General features: G+C 29.4%; 1 protein-coding gene across 4 annotated transcripts in view; it reads right to left on the bottom strand.

Annotated features, from left to right (window-relative positions):
- Positions 1 to 18,904, bottom strand: part of LOC107436122 (uncharacterized) — a 44,226-nt gene extending 25,322 nt beyond the window's left edge. Inside the window, exons 1-4 of one of the 4 annotated variants that reach the window (XM_087151634.1) lie at positions 18,718 to 18,904; positions 16,747 to 16,830; positions 15,568 to 15,685; positions 583 to 7,116 (exon numbers count right to left, since the gene is read on the bottom strand). In XM_087151634.1, coding sequence (XP_087007760.1) covers positions 583 to 7,116 — 6,534 coding nt within the window. In that variant the 5' untranslated portion in view covers positions 15,568 to 15,685; positions 16,747 to 16,830; positions 18,718 to 18,904. Of the gene's footprint in view, positions 1 to 582; positions 7,117 to 13,981; positions 14,214 to 15,567; positions 15,686 to 16,746; positions 16,858 to 18,717 lie in introns of those variants that run through there. The other 3 variants (XM_043044750.3, XM_087151635.1, XM_043044751.3) reach the window with 3 other exon arrangements.
- Positions 18,905 to 19,125: the final 221 nt, after the last annotated feature.

Genomic DNA, 19,125 nt, shown 5'->3' with positions numbered 1-19,125 from the left:
ATGATATTTCGATTTTCTGGTAATTTTCTTATTTTAATGACTCTATGACATAAGGATGATAATGGAAGCATTAAAACCTTACGGCAACTTTATGAGTTAATATTATTTTTACTTTGCAAAAACCGTCATTCAATTTTATTATTTTTTAGTTTCTACATTCTTTTGTGATTTTATAACCCAAAATAATTATTATTCTCAATCAGTTACTATTTTAAAAAAGGACATCCAAAAGATAACAATCAAGAGAAGAATTTAAAAAATCAATATTTATTTACATAATTAAACAAAAAACCTACTAATTTAAAAAAAATTATTTTTATTTTAATAACATCACCATATTATTTTCAAAATAGAACAAAAATGGTATTTTTTGTTAAACTTTTGCAATTAAATAACTGAATTTGATTTGAAAAGAGAGATAGAATAAACTTTAAGATAATACATACTTTCAAAACAATTCATTTCGATTTCATTCAGTTATTAGAGAAAGTGATTGCTATAAAACATGATTTTTTTTCCTATGACATCTAAAAAAAATGTAATCAAAAATAAACATTTAATTGAGGATAAAAAAAAGCTTACTTTTCTAATGTTGCGAACTTCACCTTCAATTGTAAGATTACCAAATTTCATATCAATGTTTGCTGTTTTTAAATCAAATTTCGTGATTAAGCCATACAAATCAAATCCATATCTAGAATAAAGTTCCTTCAAAAATCCTGGTGGTATATGCGAACTTTTTAGATCATAGATCTTTGTCTTGAGTAACTTTGCAGTTTCAAAGAACGAATGAATTTCTGCCTCAGCCGTATAACTCATTTTACTTTGACCATATATAAAAACAACCTTGTTATCAGTGTCACGTTCGATAAGAGTTTTTGTCCGAGCCTGGATTGCATTTAATATTTTTTCGCCACTATCAGTGAAGAGATAAAAATATTTTTTGTTATGACGGCATTCTACTTTACGATCACGTACCAGACTTAAAATCTCTTTATTTACGGTTTTTAGTTTTTCATGACTTCTGCAAGAAAATTGAATAGCAACTTTATCTTCGAGAGAATTAGACAATTTTGTTACTTTAACCTTTCCTTCATGTTTTGTGATAATACTTTGTATATCCCTCCGTAGAAAATGATATACATGCTCTTTGCATTCGACCTGTGACTCCAATATCTCCAAAATATCAACTTGAATATTGTTAAGCTTCAATTTACCATGCAATTGCCGAAATGCAGTACTCCCGTCTTCATCACACTCGAAATAAGCAAATGCTTCATAATTTTTGGAAGTAGATGTTGGGTACACAACGTCAATGGCAACTTTACTCGGTGGAGTGAACCTACTCAGGCTCTGGGACAGTTGGTCTTTAATCTTAATGATATCATTTTTTGAAACAGCTAAAGAATCCTGTCGATTTATTTCAACACATTTTACAAGTTCCCTTAAGAAATCAGGAAGTGCTTCGGATATCTTTTCTTGCAGCAATCTTTCATTTGCTGATTGAGGTATATTTTTCAAGTTAAGGCAGAGATCATTTTGAGAGGGTGTCACACTGATGCGATTGTTATCAACATACAAAGATTTGGTAGACAATTTTCCAGAAACCATCACACGATCCTCAGCAGAGGAGAAAAGTATGGAACCGGTACCTTTTGCAAGCAAACGAGGCCATGTAAACTTCAATTTATATAAAGGCTTAGAAGATTTATTGAGTTTTGGAACAATATTTTGAACTTTAACACCTGCAACATTTTTTTTATTTAAACATTTGAGAGCATTTTGGGCATCAGAAACAGTTAAATAAGTCACATTAATACTATGCTTATATTTCAAGCTTTTTTTCTCAAGATTCTGTACAGGACCAAATTGTCTCAAAATAGATTCTAACTCACTTATTGATCTTTGATTGATGGGCTCAATCGTAATCTCACGAAATTCTCCAGGCATTACAATATCATGAATCAATCCACCTGTCGATAAACAATAGTAATAAAATCCATCATCCATCTTGATGACATCAGCCTCTTTTGCCATTTCCTCTCTTGCATCATTCACTATGTCTTGAATAAAATTAGACACTCTTTCATGAAATTTTTCCTCAACATGAATAATAACCAATCCTTTGTCTCTACAAATATCAATTCTAAAATTTCTATTTTTAGTTAATTTTTCTAACAGATACTCAATATTATTAATTACAGAGCCACCTTTACCTAAAATGTGACGAGACAGAATTTTTTCTCCAAAAGGTCCCAAAGTTACAGGTGGAATTTGTAGCCGTTTTAGATCCTCAACAGCTAATGCATAATTACCTTTCGAAAATGCCTTATTAACTGTTTCTTCTTTTAAGGGTGTAACATCGAGGATATAATTTCTTGAAGTTTCCATAAAAACTGTATATACAAGAAATTTAGGAGGTACTGTTCTGAGGTATTTCAATGATGAGGATGGATGAATGAATAACGATTCTTTGAAGTTGGGAGACTGATACCCAAGGGAAGGATGCCCTGAATATATACATAAATTTTCAATAAAGCTGCTAAAAAGAATTATTTCAAAATTATTTTTAAAAGATAAGTTATTATATCGACTTGATACTTTAATACCAAGGTCTTGTCGCAGAGTGAATAAAATTTCTTTGACAGTCTTGCGAGCAGAGCTTAATGCTTTGAAGCTTACATAGTTTGAAACACACCAGTTAAATCTATCTGTTTGGGACACTTCTAGCCATCTTTTATAGATTTCTAAAAAGGTACATAGATCACCACTTTTTTGACAAAAGCTTTTTTTCTTTTGATCAGATTTTTCCTTGTTGTCATCAAATCTCAAAAATATTCTTCCCGCTTCAGAAACTAGAGCTGCAATTATAGCAGCTTCATGACCCATGCCAGATTCAACACCTAATAGAATAAATTTAGCAAGTCTAGGTTCTATAGAAAGCTGAACAACTTGTTTTCCTAATTTAGTTAAATCATTATTTTCAATCAATTCTAAAACCTCCAATGAATCAATTGATCTTGTTATGGCTTCTCTGGAGGGAGATTCAACAAAATCGAAACTACTGGGTTTAATACCAAATTCATAAACTTTCAATAATGCATTAAGTAAATCTGTTTTCAGCAACTCTGGGAGAGCTCGTTCAGGCATATTTTCGAAATCTTTTTTAGAATATAAACGATAACAGACTCCAGGTTGAGTACGTCCAGCTCTACCTTTTCGCTGTTCAGCAGAACTTTTATTAATTAAAGTAGGCATCAAGCAACTTTTATTTTTTTCAGGGTAAAATATCATCTCTTTAGCCATTCCACTATCAATAACGTATTTAATTCCAGGAATAGTCAATGAAGTCTCAGCAGCGTTAGTAGCAAAAATTATTCTACGTTTATCATTAGTACTAGTTTCAAAAACAAGCATTTGATCTTTTATATCAGACTTGCCATGTAAACTCATTAGCTCTGGCATGCTATTTTCAGGACACATTTCTTCAAACAATAAAATAGCTTCATCAATTTCTGCTGGTGATGACAAAAATACAAGAATATCCCCTTTCGATTCTCTTTGGTGCACCCTAACAGCTGTTCTGACACATTCCTTTACGTACATATTTTCTTCCTTTACATTATGTTCTGACCAAATTACTTCAACGGGGTAAGCACGCCCAGGCACATTTATAACAGCACCATCAGGTAGATTGAAATATTTAATAAATACAGAGGGATTTATAGTTGCTGAAGTTATGATAATTCTCAAGTCAGGTCTACATACTAAGCACTGTTTCAACAAGCCAAGTAATAAATCGGTATAAAGAGTTCGCTCATGAGCTTCATCAATAATAACAAAGGAAATTCCTTTTAAGTTTCTGTTTCGTAAACATTTTTTCAATAAGGCATAATCAGTCATATAAATAATCTTAGTTGAATTGTCAAACTTTTTTTCAATTCCAACATCATATCCCACTTCTTTTCCAACTGAAGATCCTACCTGAGTACATACAAATTTAGTAATGCTGACTGCAGCTATTTTTCGTGGTTGAGTGCAAATAATAGAACGATTATCGGCAAACGAAGTTTGCAGGAGGTATTGAGTCAACTGAGTGCTTTTTCCTGACCCAGTTTCGGCAACAATAACAGATACAGGATAGTTTTTAATGGCATTGAGAATAACATCTTTTTGAGAATATATTGGCAAGCCTCTTTCAAAAGAATTACATTCTCTACTAAAATTGAGCTTAAGTTTTTTCAATTCAGCAGATCCTGTCTCAGACACAGAACACTGCCTTGCCAAGTCTTTAGCTTTTCTAACATAATTATTAAAAACTGTCTCCATAGCTTTGAAGGTATCAAAAGCATCTTTTAAACTCAAATATTCCTCGTTAGAGGTATTACCGGACTTCTTTAAAGTTAACGAATTTAATTTATCTATAATTATATCCATTTTAGTTTTATGAGTAGAGATATATTTATAGGCAAATTCATCAAAATACTTATCACAGTGCTCAATTAAGACATTCTCACACAAACAAGGTCTCACCAGATGTTTCTTCACTGAACTCAGTGATTTGATATGACGGTCAGAAATATTCCTGTTCCTACGTTTTAATTTATAGAGTAGCCAATGAGCTTTTAAAGCATCTTCATTAGTTTCAAACTGAAGAATTAAAGATTCAGCAAAATCACAACACCTAAAGACATCAAAGTTTATGAACCCTAAAGGTTTTTTGAAAAATAACTCCCACGAATCTAATTTTTTAGAATCCTCAGATACTGTGATATGTACGAAAAATCCTATATCTTTTACTTGTGGCATTTTAGAGGCATCAATTCTTTTTTCTTCTCTAGAATAAATTCTATCATTTTCCCTGCCAGACTGAGAACAATTTGCAAATTGCGAATGGATATCTCTCTCCTTTTGCAGAATATGGCTCATTGAAAACTGCTCTTCATTGTCATACATACAATTGAAATTTTTGTCGCTTAATGTAGATACAGAAGTATTTGATGAATAGCTTGAAAATTCTTTATTTATAACATTACTTAAGTCTAAGTTCACTGCAGTTTCATTTAGGTTTTCTTGAATGTAAGACTTATTGCCGTTATCATATTGTCTTTGTTTATTATGGGGTTTTCTTGGAGGAGCATTACGATCAAACACTGAAACAGACTCAGTATTTAAATTTTTAGTCCTATTAAATGATTGTTTCCTGTGGACATTATCACTAGAACTATCTAGAGAATTGTTTCTATTAGGAGAGGTCACATTTTTTCCCCCATAATACTTTTTACTACCCACGTGCGGTCCTTCTTTGTATTTTTCTATTCTGCATCCATCTGAAGTATCTATTTTACTATTACACGTTTGATTATTTTTATTCCTAAATGTTGATGAAAAGTAAGGTTTTCTTTCAGAAGGATAAAAAATACCTCCAGAATTTCCCCCCTCACTAATCTCAGCAGTTTCGCAGGATTTGTGATGAGTATTTTTAAATCCTTTGGAAAAATTCTGAACAGATAAGTCATTTGATGTAATGGAGCAACTATCACTAAAATGGTCACTTTCATAGCGGCTCCTATTTCTTTTTTCAGTATTGCCACTATTTTTATTTGCTCGTGATAAGCTAGTGTTATCATTTTTAAAATCTTCGGAAAAATTTCGAACAGATAAGTTATTTGATGTAATGGAGCAACTATCACTAAAATGCTCATGGTCACTGTCATAGCGGCTCTTATTTCTTTTTCCAGCATTAGCACTATTTTTATTTGTTCTTGATAAGCTAGTATTATCATAATCAAATTTATGGTAAGCTTCTTTATGATAGCCACTTTCTTTAGGTGGATACTTTTTTGTTTTCTGATTATTAGTTTTATCATCTTGTGAGTTAGCACTTGAATAAAATGTCTCGCTACACATTTGATTATTTTTCTCATAATGAGGAAAGTTTACATTTGAATCAGCTTCATTTGATAAATTGCTTTTGTCTTTTTTAATTTTTTCATTCTTAGTTTTTTGATAATTAACTAGAGTTAGATTTGTTTCATCAACAGAATGTTCTGATTCAGATTTCAGAGTTTTATTGAGGTCGTTTTGCTTAAGATTTGATTTACTGTCACCTAGATAATTAACATTTCTGCTCACTTTTAATTTACTATGAGTATTTTCATGATCTTTTAAATTAAAATTTTTATTTTGTGTGATATGTTGGTTTGATGGATTATAAGCATGATTTGCATGAAAATTATGATTGTTTTGTTTTCTCGGTGATTTAGGTATTGGTAATTTTACAGTTTGCTCAACATCTTTTTTATACTCTTTTTGAGTTTCAGAACACTGCCTGATGTCAGAACCAGTTACAGAGTCTTTTACTAGACATTTATGCTTGGGATGTACTGATTGTACACTGTTATCAACAGAAACTAAGCTATTATCAGTATTATAATTTTTTGTAGACATCTCATGGGATTCAAAAATTTGTGTTTTCACCCTCGTCTGAGAATTTTTTTGACTCATATTCTCGAACTTATTACTTGTACACTTAGGTTTTGATGCATTATTTACATGGTTATCACTAAATTTATCGCTTTTTGACTCTGTGTATTTATTTTTACGTGAATGTTTTAGAGTTTCTTTCAGCTTTAGTTTATTTGAAATGGGAGAGTTCCTTTTGTTTTCTGTTGATTTAGTTACTAAACAAACATTATCATGATCATTAGATAAATCTGGAGGTGGTAGTATATTTGGATCATTAGCCTTAGACTTCTCATCTAGTAAATATTCTTCATATGCTCTTAATTTCTCATAGACGGAAACAACTTTCTTTCTATGTCTTGGTGGCAAATCTTCAATCTCGTCAGTATTAAAAAGACCAATACCTATTTTGTGGTCTCTTTGTGACACATAGCTTTCCTTATCCTGATATTTAAGACTTTGGCGAAATTTCTCAGTATCAGAGTCTTTTTTACAGGCTGCATAGGTTTTATTTGGTTCTGGCAGGAATGTTGATACAGCAAGATGGTTGTGATCACTATCCTCTGTTTTAACAACATCACTTAATGAAACAGGAAAACTTAAATCATCTCTATCCGGTAGAGTTTCCTTTTTTTTAAGATTCTGCTCCATCTAATGAACAAAAGATAGTCATGATTAATATCCAGAAATTAGAATTATTAAACTGATTGTAACAAACAAAATATTTAAGACTACAATTTTTTTAGGATAGAGAAGAAACTAGAAGTAATCCAATTGGTCTAACAATAAAGTCACTAATCTAAATACTTTTGTTAAGAAATAATTTATATTATAAATTTAGAACAGGAGAATTAGAATCTAAAAATTATTGCCAAGATCTTGTCTTCATTACCTAAGTAAATTATTTTTGTCAAAAAGTTCAATCTGAAACAGAAGACTGAGAATTTTTCTAATATTTTCATACAACATTAGATAATAAAAAAATAAAAAAAAACTACACTAAAAAATTATTGTTAGATTAAAACAAACACTTTTAAAATTAAAATAAAATAATCATAAGCAGGGTAAAACCTTCTTGTTCTTAATTAGAAATTACAGTCGAACTCGTTTATAAAGAGCTCGGATTTACCGAGGGAAACGAGAATATTTGGTTGGATCAATGTTAAGTCTATGGAACAGAAGTCGCTTTTAATGAGCAAGACCCGGTTTTAGCGAGCAATATTTTTCTGTCTTGCAATCTTTTTTCTCATCTTTCTATTCTTATCTTTTTTCAAAATGATAAGAAATGGGTGCGAAATAAAAAAAAACGCGATTAAATTAATTAATGTAATTAAAGTAAGTAAGTATTAATGAAATTTTAAGTAAATTGAATCATTTGACCTCCCTAGCCTCCCCCCCTCTTCTGGTTGCCCGCCTGCCTTAAGTACCCGTTTATTACGAGCACTCAGATTTAACGAGTACTTGTTACGGTCCCTTTGTGCTCGTTATAAACGAGTTCGACTGTATATGTTTAAATCATACTTATGCAGACTGCTTCCAAAAAATCTAGCCAAAATGAAAGACAAAACAGACATAGAAAAATATAAAAAATCACATAGGAACAAGGAGTCACAAACAGAGAGGGTGTGCCATTCCATGGAGTACTGATGCAATTGAGACAAAAACTGTCAGCCCCATATGTAGTACAACTAATATAAGTGTTACCGAAATCTGTGCATCGACCTTTCACTTAAGTTGTTTTGAAACACCCAGAATACGGTAAAATAATGAAACAGCATAATGAACAGTCAAATAATGGAGTTACCAGATTAAAAAAAAGAGTAAGACTGCTTGTTTTATGAAATTAATTTCATGAATCTAATTTTTATTAATATCAAAAATGAACATTTGAATAAATAAATAAAAGTTTGCATTTTAACTACAAGATCAAATTTTAAATTAAATAAATACACAAAAACAAAAGTGTAATAATATTAGCATTATTTGACTAAAATGTTGCCAAATAACACCACTGCGGTTATTTGAGAAGAATGAATATGAAAAAGAAAAATCTATAAAATAATATAAATTTTAATATCTATCTTATAATTATTCGCAATCTCTATGGCTAATGCAAATTTGTGCTTCAATATAATGCAGGCATGTCTGCATTATATTGAACTTGCTGACTTTCTTGAGGAGCATGTTGACAAGAATGTCAAGTATCTCTGGAACTAGTCTGCCCCTCAATATGCCAGCACTTCTTCATATTTCAAGACACTTTCCATGCTCAAAAATGCCTCTTTTTTGTATTGGACAGCAAAACTCATTAGGCTTAATAAAGCAAAGAAAAAAAAAGACGTAATTAAAATAATAATAAATATTATTGGCAATAGTCCAACCATTAAACCATTTATATTATATTTAACCATTGCAACTAGAATTGCTTCGACAAAAACTAAATTCATCGATTGCTGGGTGAAAGTAAAATTGCAGTAAACGCACCATTCTTATTTTTATCATTTAAAAGTGTTTCTGCCATCAGTTCAAAAAAAAAAAAAAAAATTTCTTATTTTTTAATGAATTTAAAAAAAAAATTAGAGAGCCTGAAAAAGAAGAAAAGTTGCATAGCTAAATTTTTTTAACACAAAACAAACACCTTTAAAGTACTTTTTAAGTAATTGAAAAAAAAAAATTAAATAGTTACTCATACAAAAGAAAATCCTAATCAGGATAGGATCATTAATTTAAAAAAAAATTATTTCTTTTGATGAAAGTTCTTCCTAGATATAATTAATAAAATTCAAAAAACATTTACAAAATCATGATAAAATAACTAGTTTCTGTCAAAGATTCTTGATTTTATAAGCCACCATAAAATTTTTTTTGAATATATTCAATATCAAGTTGCTCATCCAATTTTTTTTTAAAATTAATAATTACAATATTTAATTATGCAAAAAAAAAGTTTACTTCAAGATATAATTAGTTAAACTCTAATTTTAATAAATTATAAGGGGTATTTTTTTGATTTAAATAAAAATTACGTATAAATGCAACAAAAACATTTACAAGATTAATAATTACTTATCATACCAGGGGTAATTGTGAGCCCAGCTCAAAAATCCTGAAAATTTTCTGTATAAAATCATTAACGACGTATTTCCAAAAATTAATGTCTTTATAAATTTAAATCATTGATATTTTCACAAAGTGAAATTCTAAATAAATTATGTGCAGCATAATTTAAATTAATAATTATGTATTAGTTTATTTTTATCTAATCACATTTTATATTTCTACCCGAAAAAACATTTACAAATTAAAGAGATGCCAAGTATAAACTCTAGTTCTAATAATCTAGTAATTTAAAAAAAAAATAATAATAATTTTAATACACAATTATAAGAATTTTTAAACATAAATGTGATTGATGATTTCTGTAAGCTTCTGGACTTCCGAAAATTTCCGGATCATGGTTAGCGAAAAATCCGGATTTTTTCCGGAGTACAATCATCTGTCCCACTAAATTGAGGAAAATGTGTAACAAATTTAGCAAACTTATTTGCATCAGAAATGTAAACTAATGAACTACTCGATTTTCTACTAAAATTTGTAATTTAGTTCAATATTCTTAATATTAGAAATGAAAAAAACAATAACAGGGTGCGTAGCCAAATCTTTGAATCAAAAATAAGCACTTTTTAAAAACTTTTCAAGCACTTTACAAAAATATTTAAGCACTCAAAAAATTCATATTCAATCAATGATATTATTGAAAAACAAAAACTTTTTATAAACAGTTTTAGCGTTAACCCCCCCCCCCAAAAAAACGGGCGTAAATCTAAACAATCAGTACTTTCCCACATCACCGAGTGAATTTAACTTGACCCTGAACTCAGAACAAAAGTACCCTTACCCCCTACGTCAAAAAAAAAGTGTTAGAAGTAAAATAAAATAAACAAGAACAAAATAAATTAAAAAGAAAAACATTTCATAAGGATCTGATATTCTTTATCCGAATTGGAGCACTCGGGTTTCGGTTTAAAGTGTGCGCGCATGTACAAGTCATAACGTGGGTACGACATGAAGTCCGCATGAATGATTACGTAGCAAACTCCCCATTTTTCGTGAAATGCATGGGATCCACCAGATATCACTGAAGGGAGAAGAAAAAAAATTTCGAAAAAAAAAGCACTTTTTAAAAACGCCAGCTGAAAAAAGCACCTTTAAAAGCTTTTAAAAACGAAATCCCCAAAAAAGCACCTTTAAGTACTTTTTACAAACGCTACGCACCCTGAATAAGTATTGAATGAGCTAAATATTCTTGACAGAAGTAAATTAGGGACAAACTCAGTTTTTGTGAACCCCTTGCAATATAATCTCAATCTTAAGGGTCTTTTTGGGACCATTTTAAGCTTTAGATTACGTAACAACAGAACTTCATCATACTTGGCATTGGATTGTTAAACTTTTCATTGTATAAGATAATGAAACAACAAATAATGTTTTTTAAAACAACGTAAATTGATAACTTCATAAACTTTCACCCTATTTACCCAAAATTTTGCTCACCTGAAAAAAACTGTTTTCTGAATTTTCTTTTGTAATTATCCCTGTTATATAAAATTTTTTATTTTTTTAAAGTAGAAACATTATTTGATCATAATTGCCATAAATCGAGCCCAGGCAAAAGTGATTGCTCAAAAGTGCAATTTGAAATTTGCGTGACACAACACTTCAGTTTAATAAAGAATGAGATTTACAAAACTACGAGAAGATTTGTGATATCTAAAAATACATGTGATATTTTGATTTTTTTTCCCTCCAGTTATTTGTTAGATTTCCTCATGACTTTTAAAATATCAAGATTTTCAATAAAATATTATCCCTAAATTTTGAATTAAACCTTAGAATTATTACATATCAAGTACGTAAAATAATGTTTACTCATAGATGCAATTTGAAATTTGCATGTTGCAATACTTTTAAAGAAAAAAACAAATGATAAGAATATGTAAACTAACGATTGAATCAACATCAATCAAGTGATTCATAGGCCTATGTTTCAGCTTACAGTTGGATAGTGTCTTTGCCTTTTGACCTGAATTTGCTTTGTTGAATTAGGCAAGAGAAGATGATGCATCAAATCAAATGTTTATTTCATTTGTAGAGTTTATGTTTCACCTGAATTGATAAACAATTAATGCTTGATTCATTTTTACGACATTGAGAATACGAAACAGCACAGAAATTTAAATACTGTGCAGTAAAAAATGCTTTAAAATATTTTATAATTTATTTAAAAAAAAAAATTTCAAAGGAGAAAATGTTAAGTGATTTAAGTTTTGAAAAATAACCATGGGAGCTTTTATAAATTGTTAAAAATAATAAACATTATCATATTTGAAATATTATAAAAAATAAATAATAACTATATCTTTAAAATTGACGCCCGGTGGCTGAGCGGTAGCACTCCCGTGTCACAGGTCCTGGGTTCCATCCTTGGGCCGGGCAAGGTTGACTCAGCCTTTCATTTCTTCAGTGGATCGATAAATCAGTACCAAAAATGCTTGGGAGCTAAACTCGGCAGCCCACCTAACCGGAACATCTGCTCCTGCACCCCAAAGCCCAAGGTTAAGAAAACTGAGATGGGCACAGTAGGCTTTGGCCCTCTATGGGCTGTCGCGTCACTGAGTTTAGTTTAGTTAATATATCTTTAAAATTATATTATATCACTGCGTTAAAATAGAAATAAATAATACATCGAAATCTCTCAGGAGGGACCACTCCCTGTTCCACGATGAAATGGTCGTTAATGGAGGTTGGTTTTTCTTAGCGGTCTTCCATTTACTTCAAAATACACGAAGGTACACGATATTTCGAAAAAGATTTTTATTTTACAGAGTGTCGTTTTCATGATGCAGAAATGCCACTTGTGTTGGCGTCACAAAAACCGAATCGATGAATAAAATTTAGAGTCAATAAATATGGACCCCACTGATATAATTATCTATAAAAACAAATTTATCAATTATGAATGATAAAACTATTTTAAATAAATCAACGATTATAAATTTTACTTAGGTTTGCATTTAATTTTATATCACAAAAATTAATTTACTTTAAGAAATGAGAGGTTGATTTGTTTGAGATGTTTCTAAAATAACTTTTTTTTCTAGTTAAACTTTAAAACTCAATCATTGATAGCATCATCTTCAGTGGACTCTGGCTGTGACATGAGAGGTTGTCTATCTATTTACGAGATCTTCAAAAAGAGCTTTTTAAATAAAATCCATTCATAAATATTTTGAATACATTTGAATTTACTTATTTGTTTTGTTAATATACCTAATTTTGATCCCCCCCCTCGTGTGCTTACAGGTCACACCAGTCGAATGGACCCTTCTTCCTTGACACTTAAGATCTTGAAGTAAGATCATTTGGCTTGACTGTGTGGAAAAAGATTTTAAAATCCTAAGCATTACTAACTGGAGAACAATTGCAAAGAAAAGAGCAGAAAGGAGGAAGGTTTAAGGGAAGGCTCTGGCCCACAAAGGGCTGTCATGCCAATAGAATAATCTTTTCGCGCTTCCTTTTTTGACCTTTTCTGCACTTGGTGCATCTGTAATAGTAACTACCGAAAAAAGGATCAAAAGCGAAATCATGCAAATCAGATATTTCAAAGCGGATATTAGTAAATTCTTATTTTGTTTTCAGATTCAGTAGTTGCAATAAATATTATATTAAAAATATCGAATTTAGAAATTATGTGGAAATCAAAGGCAATAACAACCAAAAAAATTTATAGAATCATTGCATTATTAATTAAATATACAATTGAGCACTACGAATTACAGAAATATCCCCATTGTAATATATTACACATGGAAATTTTAGTTTACGCATTTAAATCTTCACCTTTATTGCTCACATCTCGCGCAGATTCCGTCGTAAATTTACGTCATGTTTTGATAACTTTTTACGGTTTTATCGATGTCTTACATTGCTCAATTTACTTGGCGTCTTATATTGCTCAATTATTCCTGATACTCTCGCGATTTTTTAAAAAACAGGAATATTAATATGACAAACGAAATTCGAATTGCGGATTTCAGAACAATCAATAAAAAAAAAGTAATAACTTTGGACTTAACAAATTAATTGTTATTAAAATTAGCATTATCAAATTTGTAATACATTTAACAAGAAAAGTATGCAAAAAATAGGTAGATAACTTAAAATTGATAAAATATAAATTTATAATTCTTTTTCTAGAAAACTAGACAACACAGAAGAAAAAAAAACAGGTTGTAACATAAAACAGTCAACTATTAAAAACTTAATTTCAAGTAACATTGATTTCTTAATAATAATAGAAAATTAATAGGAGAAAATTCAACTTAAAGGAAAAGTGGAGAAGCACCTGAAATATATAAAACAGTAAAACAAAATCACAATACGGAAAAGTAATAGCATGTTTTGATTTTCATTGGTGTAATATCGGATATCAAAAATCAAACAAATTATAACTTACCGGACAAAATTTATATTAGAACGTTTCACGCTTAAGAGAAAAGTTTTCGTGCTGGTACAAAAATAAACACTTTAAATTCAACATTAATAAATAAAATTGTTTCGACATCGTAAAAAGTTTTCGTAAAATGAATAATTTTATGATTTCCATAAATCGACACAAAACACTTCAAAAACAAGAACTGAAAACAAAGATTTACAGTTACGGTCAGCGCAAAAAATTATTCCAAGTGGAGAAGAATGAAGATCAACCAGGTTTGAGGGCGCCACTGTGTAAAAATTTTGTAAAGCTTTGAAAAAAGGAAGATCTTACTTCCCTTTTTTCGGTAGCACAAGTTTTTTTTTATGAAAAATGGTGAAATATAGTTTAGACAATATAATTTAAAACACTCTGCAAGTTCATCGCTGCTTTGAAAGAAAAATAAATTAAAACAATTCGCGATCGCAACGCTCGACCATCTGGGGAGAAGACCGGTTTCATGTCCTAGCCCTCTCTCTTCCTCATCTCGGACAACCATATTTACTTCTTTTTTAATACTTTTCGTATTTAATTGTCGAAGATATTTTTTTAAAAAAACGTCTTCGAATTATATTCCATGTTATTTTTAATTCCATACAGTTTTCTAGGTTAAAATTTTTTTATCTATTTAAAAATATTTAAATTTTAACTTAAAAGGGAAATCGGTTCATGTTACTGTTCAACCACGGAAACTGAGATTTCAGGAGTGTGTAGTCAGGTACTTTTTTTTTACTTCTGTATTGTAACTTCTTGTGATAACTCTATTACTAAGATATGAGGCACATACTTGTAAAAATTACAACTATAGTTAGTATATATTTAAATTGAGGTTAATAGTGTCTTTAGTTTAGTGTAATTAAACGTTTGTTAACGTATATGTTTTGAGTGATCTTACCTTTTCAATCTGAATCATATGTCTTGGCGGAATGAGGAAGTACTCCTTTCAATATATATATTTATATTGCAGCTGCGATTTCTTTTCAAACTTAAAGTGGTTGCCAATTATGTAAACATGGTTTAAAACGATAAATGTACTATCATTTTTTAAACATTGGTACATTGGTAACTTCTTGCCCCATGATCAATAGGTTATTTTTAATTAATTTTCCTTCACAATTCGTTTCACCCCGTGCTGGAGGAGGGAGAAGTACTTGATGTAATCTTTTTTCTCTCTTTTTATTTCTTTGAACAAATATAAACAAAATTTTTGTATAATTAAATTATATATAAAAAGTAATCTAACTAAAGAATACCATAACTGAAAGGTATGAAATCTGTGAATAAACAATATCGAATACCACGCTCTTCTGATGTCACAAGCAAAATTAAACTTTTTTTCACGGAGAATCATGTTTACCGAAAATTTTTTTTTCTATTCAGACTCTTCATAAACAGGTTAGTTAAATCCATAAAAACACAAGTGGGCGACCTTTGTGCTGAAATACAAACTAAGGTAAACGACGTTTAGGAGCACAAAAATATTTAAATATTTTTGTGCTCCTAAACGTCGTTTACCTTAATTTGTAGTTAAATCCATGTTATTTTTGTGATATAATTAATACACTTACTTTGTAAGGTTTTCGACGATTTCTCTTCTTCCTCTTTTTAGGAGAACATGTAGAAATAATTGAAGCAGGAGGATTGATTGTTGCTGAAGGACTTTTGTGCCTTCTACCACGAAACGATCTGGAAAGTGTGATGAAAAATTAATAGTAAAAATTTTGTTACTTTCAAGTTAAAAAATTCATAAAAGATTTTTCTTTCTGATTTAAAAAATGACCATGAAATCATGTTTTTACAATAAAAATAACCTTTTTAATTTTTATTATCTATTTTTAACTGTTTTAATATGAAAAAAATGTTTCTATATTTCACACATAAACTTTCAATTGTTTGATTAAAAAGTTGATTTAATTAACAAAAATATTACTTTTATTTGTTCTGCAACTTTTCGAACATAAACTTCGTAATTTTATTTTGACCAAAATCAGGCCGACCGTAAGGATTTTGAAGTCCAGAGTATTAAATCAACACGTTTTGCAGTTTGTTATTTCCAAGAACCAATTTTACCTGAATTTATTTGTAATATTCTGCATATGTATCACAAATTGAATTTTTTTTAAAATACATTCATGAAATTTACAATTTTGACGTGGTTTATACTTCTGAAGACTTTAAGAGATTTGGAGAACCTCAAAGCTCAGAAATTCAGGCTCAGGTCTGATTAGCCTTTTTGTGGAAAGTTCAAGTTTTTCATTGTTGGATTTTTTTTTCTTTTTGCTTATTAATTCTTTGAATTCAGAGTCTTTATAATAATGTAAAATAAATGCGACTAAATTCATCGATTAAATTAAAATAATGTGACTAGTTTGTTTTTTGTGTCCGAAAACTCTTAGATAGAAAGGATGTGTGTTTAAATTTAAAATATACCGATATATTTTTCTATCATGCACATAACAACAATCAAAACTTCTATATACTTACAATTAGTTTTCAAACAATCGAATTGGTCTGTGTGGGGTAATTAGGCCTTGAATAAAATATTAAAAGTTTTTCATTGTTGGATTATTTAATTTTTGTTTGTAAATTCTTTGAATTCAAAGTATTACACATTCGAAAGACTAAATCCACCTTTATGAAACTACTTTATTTTTCAGGGTCTCAAAACTCAGATCTAAAAGGAATTAGTTTCAAAAGATAAAGAATTAATAGATAGTCAAAATAATAATAGAAACTGCTATACTTACAATCATTTTTTAAACAATCGAACTCCATCATATTTTTGAAATGTTTTTCAGGCTGGTGTAACAAATTTTCATCAAAGAATAGCACTTGAAGAAAGTTAAGAGTTAAGGTTTAGTTTTTGATAACTTGTCTGATAAAAAGTGATGATAAGAATTTTGAATAATGTTGCTTGATTGAAGTTAAGAAACTCCACTTGAGAAATTTAATTTTTCTGGAGCAAACGTTGTTTACATATTGTTATAAGTTAGAATTATTAATGAGCAAGGGTGTAGTGGGGCCGGAATGTGCCGGTACTACGTTCCGGTACTTTTCAGTGAGGTTGAGGTGGTACGTGGTTACGGAACTTTAAATGAACATATATTATTTATTTTCTCTTCATAATCTTAAGTTTAAAAAAAAAATAATAGTATTTTTTAGTATAATGTGCTCGTAAGGTCAACTTTGTTAATATGCTAAATTTTAAGAGAATTTTGTAAGATTAAGACAATTAATCAATTTCAAAATTAACCATATGTAATTCTAAATTTCTATTTTTGAACTGTAGTTATGTTATTTTATTTCCGTGTCAGTTTCTTAGGAATAGTAGTTGATAGAAAGGAAAGAAATAATTCAATGTGGAAATTCTTTAAATTAGTTTTTTTTCCCGTTGAATGGATTAAAATTTCAGAGGTTACAATAAAATAAAAATGAAGAGACTTGAGTAAAAAATCTACAGATAATTTCATAATTGTTGATCAAAAATTATTTTTGATAATTTTAGATTCAATCCACCCTTTAACGATGTGGTAACTTCAGTGAAAAAAACTTTACTTTAGTTAACTACTATTACACTGTTGCTGAAATACAAGATTATTTGAAATGTTACTGGTTAAACATACATTTTTGCCTTAGAAAGAAATTAATTGTTTGTATCCTGATTCATAAGTTTTATTCTATCATTAGCGGCCTTCAGGAGAAAAGATATAACAGGTGATCTGTAAACGTCACCCTTAATGTATACTTTAAGAATCCTTGTCCACTCAGTTCTTCAATTTATTACTTGACATTTTTTAAAAAAAAAATAATAAAATAAAAAAAAAAAAATAAATAAATAAAAAAAAGAACGTGTTTCCCCCCCCCCTTTTTTTGTTGACAATATCGTCATAATTCTGAAATTCCTTCAAAAATAAGAATTATATTTTATAAAAATAATTATTCTAAAAATTATAAAACATGTTTAAAATAAAATGTTAAAGCTTATGATTTGGCTGTATAGAAAATGGCACTATACATGTTCTGTAATCATTTCCCTTAAAATATATTTTTTATAATCCGTTATTGAAAAGAAAGAAAAAAAAATAAAAAAGAGTATGCATATTGAATGTAGAGATTGGAAAAGTGCATTTATTCAGTTTTAATGTTTTTTAAATGTCTCAATACTTATTCAACAAAATTTGATAAAATCTTTATTTCATTCCTCGTTTAGAGAGGCTACAGGGTAAAAGAATTTAGGAGTAGCCAGATTATTTTCGCAATCGATTTATTTTTGTCGGTAGGATAACAATATTTTGACTCTTTTTTATGTCCCCGCGGCTTTGCTTTTAAACAATATTTAATGAGTATTTTCAGAACTAATATAAATTACATATGATAGAAATTAAGTGAAACTAAAACAAGTCTGTTACTATAAACATAACTATGCTTCTGAAAGCACTTTATTTTCTTCCAGTTTGACCAATTTAAATATAAAATAGTGGCCCACAATATGCGTATTTTTTTACTAGGAGTTAAAGAAACTTTACATCAAAAAAAGAACAATCTGTTTATTATATGCATAATTATTGTTAGATAAGCTATATAGATTAATTTAGGTTATAATAATTTAATTCTAGAAATATTATCGTAGGAAGCATTAGTGGAAGTTATATCAGAAGCATTTTCATTTCAAAGCTATTATTTAACCAAATCAAAAGAGTCAAAAATAGTGTACATACTTATTCATATTTATGCAATATAAAGTGCAACGATTATTGTTTTAATTTCATTCTTCAAGTTATTTTATAAACTCGCAAACTCTTTTTGCACGCTACGTATGAGCCTATCTTTGAAAATAGCATTTCAAATAACATTTTTATTTATTCAACTATAATCTGTAACTCCGCAGAAAGTTGTATCTGGAATGATTTTAATGTTTCATGAAAAGATATGAGATTCAGATATTTCATAAGTAAACAAGCTGATTAAATAATAGCTCATGTTATAGCGTGCGTTTCCTGTCTCAACGGACAAAGCAACGTTCTCATTTGGAGCACGTGTTCTTTTTCCAAAAAAGTTTTTTTTTAAAAAAAGGAAATAAAAAAGTGACAACTTAATTAATTCATTACTTGCGTCTCGTCGATGAG

The sequence above is a fragment of the Parasteatoda tepidariorum genome, chromosome 9 (genome assembly GCF_982258835.1).
Source record: "Parasteatoda tepidariorum strain Cologne lab strain chromosome 9, Ptep-v5.0, whole genome shotgun sequence".
In the NCBI taxonomy this organism is placed as follows: domain Eukaryota; kingdom Metazoa; phylum Arthropoda; class Arachnida; order Araneae; family Theridiidae; genus Parasteatoda; species Parasteatoda tepidariorum.
Note: the sequence above shows the minus strand (reverse complement) of the source record. Positions and strands in the feature narration are given on the sequence as shown.